Here is a 9280-nt window from a genome sequence, read left to right as displayed (position 1 = left end):
TTTTTTAATCAAATCCAGTTTTAATCAAACGGTGCCTTATGAAATAATTACATTTTTCATATCAATAATTTTCCATTTCACCTCTCTTTCATTCTTTCCATATATAGTGAATTTGAATCTCAAAGCCTTGATAGCAAATTTCACACATGAAATCCTTCTAACGAGCACGAAGTTTAGAGGTAAATTTCATCTCATTGGGTCTACTAAGGAAGACCGATTTTGATCACTAAGTTATCTTAAATAAATCCTAAGACACCACTACTCCCCTTTTAGGCTTTAGCCTATTCTTTGGAATATTATTTTGGCCCACATTTAATTCACCATTAAAGTATCTTATGTGAAAAAAAAAATCCTATAAATTAATGGGGCTTAATTCAAAGTTGCAAGAATAAAATGTAAAAATAACCATGACCTAGAGTAAGGTTTAGGAGTCTAAAACCCAACAAATTTAACTCTATATGACTCCATTATGGATTGATCAAACCAAACCATGGAACTGATAAACTCTAAGGTACAATCTAGAAAATATCTTAGGTATCCTAGGTCATCTGGCTAAAAAGTCGACCTTCTTAAATAATTGGAGTTATGATATCCTTCTTTCTAATAGTTGCTAATATTACTGTATATATGTTATATACATGAATATACAAGTGCCTAATCCAAAACACTTATTTTGTATGCAATGGTCAGAATAACCATATAATGGCAAAAGAACAGTGCCCGTGTAGGGTACCCTTCTTTTTTCCTTATGACCAGTCATTATTCATTACAACAGATGCATTCAGCAGTTATTAAACCATTACTGTTGAACTAACCAAACATTTGACGATGTAGAATGACCTGAGCAACCTAGTTCTAGCCTTTTGTCATCACAAATAAAAGGTGAAATCAGCTTGGTTCATCTGAATAAGGTTTTTGCTTTTACCAACAAATAAAATAAAGAGAGGGTTTCCGGAAAAATGAGATGCTTGTCAAGTAATTGTTAGATTTTTTGTTTGAAAAGGTTTTCTTATTATTTTTCAATTCTCCCATATTTAATTATTCTCAATTCGATCTTTAAACCATGGTTTGAAGTGGAAAATCAGAACCTGAGCCATTTTTCAGTTTAACGTCCGGTTTGATCCGTTTACACAATATCAGGTTAGTCTGAGATGGAAACTCTTATGTGGTAACCCCAAGAAATTAGGTGTAACGGTGATAATTTGATTACAGGACCTCGCTTCCTAAGCAAGAGTACCGTGTCTCAGCCAAGTCAACTGCACTGACGTTTTGAGGTTTTTTTACTCACGCACATGGCACACCGCACACGGCACATGGCACATGGCACACGGCACAGTAATAGAGAATGATCTTGTGACAAGAATCGATGTTTAGACCTTCCACATCATTTGCGCCTGCTACTAGTGCGATGCATTGGATTCACCTGTAAATCGTAACGGGTTCTAGAAGCAGCAGCCCAAACTATTTAAATACGACCAAATTATTCTTAGAAAGAACCTCGGAGAGTCGAAGGTCAAATGAGTGATGGTTGCTTGTGTTTTCGGGAGGAAAGGAGGGGTGAAGGTGAAGCGTCTAAACTCTACGCACTAGATGCTACCAGAAAGAGTCGGTGATCGTTGTTCTTGTAGGAGTCGAAGACACTCCACGTTCGGAACATAAGCTGAAACCCACAATGGAATGGAGGGTTCAGTACTGAGAAACCCTACAATCAACTTGGGGTTTTAATAATTCTCTGCAACGCTGGGGCGTGGAAACTCAAGATCCAGATACTGGAGTTGCGCCGATTGGCTGCCTTTCGTGTCTGGAATGGAGGTCGATTCCCCGATCGAGAGGAATCCCCTTTCGCCCCAAGATCAAATTGTGAAGGTAGAGTGTTTTTTAACATTTATTTCAACCATGGTTCTTAACAAATTGTCGTTTACTCTCGTTTTTCTTTTAGATTCCATCTGCCGTTAATCCTTACAAAACATTGCCATGGCAAAATTTTGATTATTGAGTTGTAGTTTCTCACTTCTTTCGTACCTTGAGTTTTCTTCTATGGTTTTCCGCTTTAAGTTGAAGTGTTCGTTTCTCAATTTACATTGTTGCTTTAAAATTTACATTAGATACAGTTCTTGGTTTTCAAATAGGATTTCAATTTAAAAAAACGATTTTACGTTATTTTCACTGAAAAAAGAAAAGACAAGCGTAAGTTATGGTTTGATTTTATTCTGTATAGAGAAACTTAAGTGAGTAAAGTGCATCTTCATTGGATTTATTTATTTTTGAGTGAGAGTTTCACATTTTGCCTATTTCGGAAATGTAATACCAGAGACTTATTCTATGCCGAGTTCCTGCTGAGATACTTGGTCAACTCCAGCCAGGGTTAGTTGCTTTTGTGAAGGAGAACAAGTCGCAATTGCCTGAGGTTGTATCTGCAATCTTACCTACAGATAAAGAGGTCCTCTATAAAGCAGAGTCTGGAGGAGTCTCACAAGGCTCAAGTTTAAAAAATCTATTTTGTGAAAGCCTTCTATGGCTACAGTGGTTAATGTTTGAGGGTGAACCACATGTTTCCCTGAAGAATCTATCAAACGCAAGTTCTGGCCAGCGTGGAGTGTGTGGGGCTGTTTGGAGACATAATGACATAGCATATCGTTGCCGAACCTGTGAGAACGACCCAACATGTGCAATATGCGTTCCCTGCTTCCAGAATGGGAATCACAAGGACCATGATTATTCTATTATGTATACAGGTGGTGGGTGCTGTGATTGTGGTGATGTGACTGCATGGAAGCGTGAGGGCTTCTGTTCAAAGCATAAAGGCACAGAGCAGATCCAAACTCTGCCAGAGAAGATTGCGAAATCTGTGGGGCCTGTTCTTAATGTCCTCTTCATTTACTGGAAAGATAAGTTAATCTTTGCAGAAACTTGTAGTCGGGGCAATCGTAGAGAGGGTGATCATGTCAGTGGACATGGAAAGGTTGCAAATGAGTTGACATTAGCGGTTGTTTCAATGCTTCTTGAATTTTGCAAGCATAGTGAAAGCCTCCTCAGTTTTATCTCAAGAGTGGTATTCTTATTGATTGGTTTACTGGACATTCTGGTGAGGGCTGAGAGGTTCTTGGGTAAAATGGTTGTCAGGAAGCTCCATGAATTGCTCTTGAAATTGCTTGGTGATCCTATTTTCAAGTATGAGTTTGCCAAAGTATATGTAAATTATTATCCAGTTGTCATAAAAGAAGCCATGAAAGAGTGTAGTGATTCCATCATTGAGAATTATCCTCTGTTGAGTATGTTCTCTGTCCAAATTTTTACAGTAGCAACTCTAACACCACGCCTTGTGAAAGAAATGAATCTATTGGGTGTACTGTTGGAATGCTTGGGAGACATATTTCTTTCTTGTGCCGGAGAAGGTGGCAGTTTACAGGTACAGAATTAGCATTTCCTTTTTTTCTTCTCATGCTGCTTAGCCATGAACTCTTTTGTTTTTGCCACAAGGAAACTCCAGTTGCTGAAATTTGGCTGTGTGAGACGCAGACGTTCGCATATCATGATCATGTGCCAAACATGTCCAGACAAAAGTTAGCATGTATCTTGGTCTCAGCCATTACTTATGTAGAAAACCCCACACATTTTCACATGCATCAGCTTATTTGAATACATCCCATCTGAATTCTACGCCTTCATCTTGTGATATAGGAAACAGTAATGTTGTTTTGGATTTTTGAACTCTTCAAGTTGGGGACTGAGAAATATGTCTGTTTCTTACGTCGGTTCACCATCCTTTTGAAGTAATATCATGGTGGAACCTTAAAGGTTGCAAGTTATGATAATGTAATTAAATCAATATAGAAAGCTCTTAATGCTTGCTCCTGTAACGTTATACTGTTGGAGTTAAGGTGCATATCTCCTTGAGTGTTAACGTGATGTGTTCTGTTGCTGATTTAGAACAGCCCAGGGTTTCCAATATCCAGGCTGAGTTGCAAGGAATAGATGGTAGAAAAAGTGGCAAGGTTGAGTAGGGTTTAGGGAGAGGAAATATTATAAATATATGAAATAAGAGACTCTGAGAGATCACACACACACACCACCATCTTATTTCGGGTCAACTGCTGCCAATGTATGGGGGTACTTCTCTTTAACTAGGACTAAAATTGCAAGAAATAGAAACTTTTAACTACTTAAAAATCTTTTACAACTTACCAAATGAATAAATTGAAACCATGATGACTTTATTTCAATATAAAAGGTATTATGGTACTACCATTAAAATTTGAAAACTAAAGTAAATTTGCTCCTTTTTAGGACCTAAAATATTGATATATGATGAATAAAGAGCAACCCAGTGCATGAAGCTCCCGCTACTGCAGTGCAGTTATGCAACTCAACTCAGCCTTGTCTCAAGGGTATCTGTTACACATGCCCATGCCACTTTTTCTCACAAGTATCATGAATAGGGGCAACACCTAGGTTTGCTCTAATTTGTTCGTTCTTTATTTTATCTTTTCTATTTTTACCACTCATCCACCACAACATTCTCATTTCAACCGCATGAAGTTTGTTTAAGCGTTTTAAATGTTTTTTCTTTACTTCCCAACATTCAGCCCTATACATCAATGTTGGTCGTATAAGTGTTAATTTGTTATATAAAATTCCCCTTTGAGATTTAAAGGTATATGTCGATTACACAACACTCAGGATGCACCCTCCATTTCATCCACCCTATTCTAATCTGTTGTATAATATCATCCCCTATTTCTCTTTTCTCCTTTATTCATGATTTAACTTAGGTATCTAAAGTTATCTCATTATAGTAACTCCGTATCATCAATCAATTTGCACCCTAAAGTTACACATCATATATTCTGTTTTTGTTCTACTTATCTTAAAGCCTTTTGATTGCTCTACATAAATCCAATTTTGCATTTATCCCCTCCTTTGTTTCATCCACAAAAATCAATATCATTTACAAAAAGCATACAACAAGGATTTGAATTTGAGTGTCTCTAGTCAACTCATCCATAATTAGTGCAGATAGATATGAGCTTAAAGCTGAACTTTGGTGTAATCCAATGGTTATTGGGAATTCATTACCTTGTCCCCTTACAGTTTTGATGCAAGACACCACAGCATGATACATATCTTTAATTAAGTCCACACATTTACTCTATTCCTTTTTCTTCTTTAGAATTTCCCAAATCAACTCTCTAGGTATTAAAAACGACATCGGTAAAAAGCTTACACCAAGGAACCTCATCTTGAATGTCCCTGGTTAAATCATCTAAGATAAGTGCAAACAAATAAGGGCTTAAAGCTGATCCTTGATGTGACCCCATTAATTGGGAACTCACTACTTTGACCCCTATGGTCCTCACACTAGTCACCGTGCTATCATCTATGTCCATAATTATATCCAAATATTTTACTTGAGACGCTTCTCTTCTCTAGTACATGCTAGATTAATTCTCTAGGGACTGTCATATGCTTTTTCTAGGTCAATAAAGACCATGTGGAGATCATTCTTACAAACTCTAAATCTTTCCTTGAGCCTTAGTAAATAGATAGCTCCAATCTTGGATCTACAATGCATAAAACCAAATTGGTTCTCCAAAATAGTAGATTCTTGTCTCAGGTAGGTTTTAATAACCCTCTCTCACAATTCCATAGCGTGGCTAAAAGTTTTATGCCTCTATGATTATTACAACTTCAAATATCACCGTTATTTTTGTAAATCGAAACCACAATGCTTCTCCTCCATTCATCCGACATTTTCCTTATGCTCAAAATCTTGTGAAACAGTTTGGATAACCAAGAAAACCACATATTCTTAAGCTCTTCCACACTTCTATTGGAACCCCATCTAGGCCAGGTGCTTTGCCTACTTTCATCTTTCTTAAGGCTTCTTTAAATAGTACGTATATATTTACGCCAAATGTTGTCCTGACGGGTAGTGCAGTCTTAAGCAAAAATAAGGGTACTGTAATTTTCTGGGGCACTACTAAGGCTGTAGAAATATGCTTTCCAACGCTCCTTAATGTTTTCATGCTTTATTAGTATTCTACAATTTTCACTTTTAATACATCTAACATTTGTAGCAACAACATATAAAGGGAAGCATAGGCGGAGGTACCGCCACTAGTAGCGTAGCTAAGGTAGTACCATAGGAGAAGGCGGGATGGAAGCTGAGAATGCAATCCGATGCCCTTGGTTACACTACTGATCCAACAAAGTGATTCAATTAGTCAATCTCGAGCTTTTCAGTCTCGCCTATCCGTGTTTGAGGAAGCGGTGGACTATAGGGAAATCTGTATTCTTCCCTTCCCTCATTTTAGCTATCTTATATATAGCATTTTCCCCTTCCTTCGTATTCAGGTTGTTATAGAGGTCGTCATATTTCTTTGCCCTTGTTTTCCCCACAATCTTCCTAGCTTTGTTTCTAGCAAATTTATACCTTTTTTTTTTCATCCTTTATATCCTTGGTCCTTTGCCATGTCTTAAAGCTAGCTTTCTTAGTCTTAATGGCTGCTTGGACCTTGTCATCCCGCCACCAAGTCTCCCTAGGGAAATGACACTTTCCTTTCGATTCCCCTAAGACATCTTTAGCAACCTTCTTAATACACGTTGCCATCTTCTTCTACATCGTATTAGTGTCTCCCTTAGATTCCTACATTTCTTCTTCGCTCACCTTATCCTAGGGCAAATAAGATCCCATTTCTTACGATTTTGTGTGGTGAGACACATATCCACGAACATTAATCTATGATGTGTGATGAGGCTCTCCCCTAGTATAACTTTATAGTCCTTACATAACCATCTATCGGACCTTGCAGTTAGGAGGAAATATATCTGGCTACTATGATGCTCACTTTTGTCGTAACTAAATGCTCAACTCTCTTTCTGAAGTAAGTGTTTAGAACTGTTAAATCATAGGCCACAACAAAATCTAAAAACGAGATCCTCTCTTTCATTCCAGTCTCCAAAACCATTACCTCCATCTACCCCTTCGTAGCTTCTACAATCTCTCCTAACATGTCCATTAAGATCACCCCTTATAATAATCTTTTCTCTTTGACTAAAACCTTGCACCAAACCATCTATGAGTTCACAGAATTGTAACTTACTACTTTCATCCAGTCCTACTTGGGATGCGTCAGCGCTTATTATATTGACAACTTCTTTTTCCTACACAAGCTTGATGGATATGATCCTATCTCCAAGTCTTTTAACATCCACCACGACATTCTTTAATCTTTATATCTTTATCTACTACTATGCCCACACCATTTCTATTACTTTGATCCCCTATCTACCGTAGTTTAAAGTCATCCAACCCCTTTGCCTTTTACCCTTCCATCTAGTCTCTTAATACATGCAATATTAATCCTTCTCCTTATAACATCTATGAATTCTAGACTTTCACCCGTTAGGGAACCAATAAACATTGTTTAGCAGCACACTTGGAGCATCTGAACAAAGTAGCAGCCTTAATCAATAAATGTTGTGAACTTGTGATTGTAGACCGATTTCTTAAACCCTCCTTGATTTGGTAAGGTAAGAACATTTCCATCTGCAGGCATTCCCGTAAATTTAGAATTTTACAGTCATTTGTGTGACCTCAGAATTGCTGGATGCAATTTCTGATGATGAAAAACCAGATTTATTCTATGAATGAATAAATTTATATTTAATTGTGACTTATCAAATTTAACCACAAGAGTACCAGATTCCCATCTAACATGCCTTATGGAACAATCCCATGATTTTGGGTTGGCTCCATGGAGCTTCTGTGCGTGGAGATACACTGTTCCATGAGTTGACAATTACCATGAAAAGTGGTTAAAAAACCAATTATTTTCAGCCACCTGAATTACTTATGAACTTGGAGAGGAAACTATACTCTGATGTTACATGAGGAAGTCTCTGAATTCGTAGGTTGGGATAAGCTACTCTCTTTTTTTTTTTCCACACTAAATTATTGATATGAGAGGGAAAAATAACTGATTGTTATCCTTCTGCAGGTCAGTAGATGGGCAAATTTATACAACACAACTATTCGTGTCATTGAAGATACACACTTTGTTATGAGCGATGTTGAAGTTCCGAAGTATATAACTCATGAGCAGCCAGATATTGCAAGAACATGGATGGGGCTTTGGGCGTTTATGCAAGGGATGAACCCCCTGAAGAGGGTAACAGGCCTTCTTATAGAAGAAGAGAATGAAAATATGCATTTGCCTTTTGCATTGGGGCACTATATTGGATGTATTCATTCTATATTAGTGGCGGGAGTATTTCCTGTCAATGTTGCTGAAGAAATGAAAGATGATGCTCATGTGGTCATAGATAAACAAAATTCTGATGACACTGACGGTCTGCGGCATGCGAAAGTAGGAAGGGTTTCACAGGAGAGCTCTGTGTGTAGCACAACGGGAAGTAGTAGTACAAGTAATGTGGATTGTACTTTTGTAGATGTTGAAGGGAAGGTGAAGGTTGATACTGGTGGACTTTGTTCTGTTCCTTCTTCTGTGTCTTGGTTAACATTTGAGTGCCTGAGGGCCATTGATAATTGGTTGGCACTGAATGTTACATCTAGAGCTCCCTTGAATTTTTTATCTCCAGATACTAGTAGTGGCATTGGTAGTAGTTTCTCATTATTGAAGAAAACATTGTCAAAGATTAGAAAGGGTAAAATTACGTCAGAGTACCGTGCTACCTCAGCTAGGAGTAGGCTAACCACCTCCAGTGAACTTCATGGAGGGCATGGTTCATCATCTTCCTTTGGTGATGTTGGAATGAACATTGATTTGGAGGATCACATGCTAGTAAAGGACAGTAGCGCAACAGATCCTAGTGAAATGGATCTTGAATGTGCTAGCAGCACTGTAGGTTCTGATGAAAATATTCTAGAATCAGACTGTGTTGCAGAAATGGAAGCGTTACGTGTATTGAGTTTGTCAGATTGGCCTCATATAATTTATGATGTTAGTTCACAGGATGTATCAGTTCATATTCCTTTACATCGGTTCCTCTCAGTACTGTTACAAAAAGCATTAAGAAGTTATTGTGAATCTGTAGCTACAGAGATAAATGACTCTAGTTCTACTACTCTACCATCTAGACCACATTATGATTTTTTTAGGCAGGTTCTTGCTGGTTGCCACCCTAATGGATTTTCTGCCTTCATAATGGAGCATCCTCTAGGGATAAGGGTATTTTGTGCTCAGGTCCATGCTGGCATGTGGCGGAAAAATGGGGATGCGGCTATATTAAGTTGTGAGTTGTATCGTTCAGTTCGTTG

General features: G+C 37.9%; 1 protein-coding gene across 1 annotated transcript in view; it reads left to right on the top strand.

Annotated features, from left to right (window-relative positions):
* Nucleotides 1–1401: 1401 nt before the first annotated feature.
* The window catches only part of LOC122087108 (E3 ubiquitin-protein ligase PRT6-like), a 38489-nt gene continuing 30610 nt past the window's right edge, over nucleotides 1402–9280 (top strand). Inside the window, exons 1-3 of the mRNA XM_042656106.1 lie at nucleotides 1402–1866; nucleotides 2312–3409; nucleotides 8001–9280. Of these exons, the coding sequence (XP_042512040.1) occupies nucleotides 1807–1866; nucleotides 2312–3409; nucleotides 8001–9280 (2438 nt within the window). The 5' untranslated portion in view covers nucleotides 1402–1806. The remainder of the gene's footprint in view (nucleotides 1867–2311; nucleotides 3410–8000) is intronic.

The sequence above is a fragment of the Macadamia integrifolia genome, chromosome 8 (assembly GCF_013358625.1).
Source record: "Macadamia integrifolia cultivar HAES 741 chromosome 8, SCU_Mint_v3, whole genome shotgun sequence".
In the NCBI taxonomy this organism is placed as follows: Eukaryota; Viridiplantae; Streptophyta; class Magnoliopsida; order Proteales; family Proteaceae; genus Macadamia; species Macadamia integrifolia.
The sequence above is the reverse complement of the archived record's forward strand: the minus strand, read 5'-3'. Positions and strand labels throughout refer to the sequence as shown.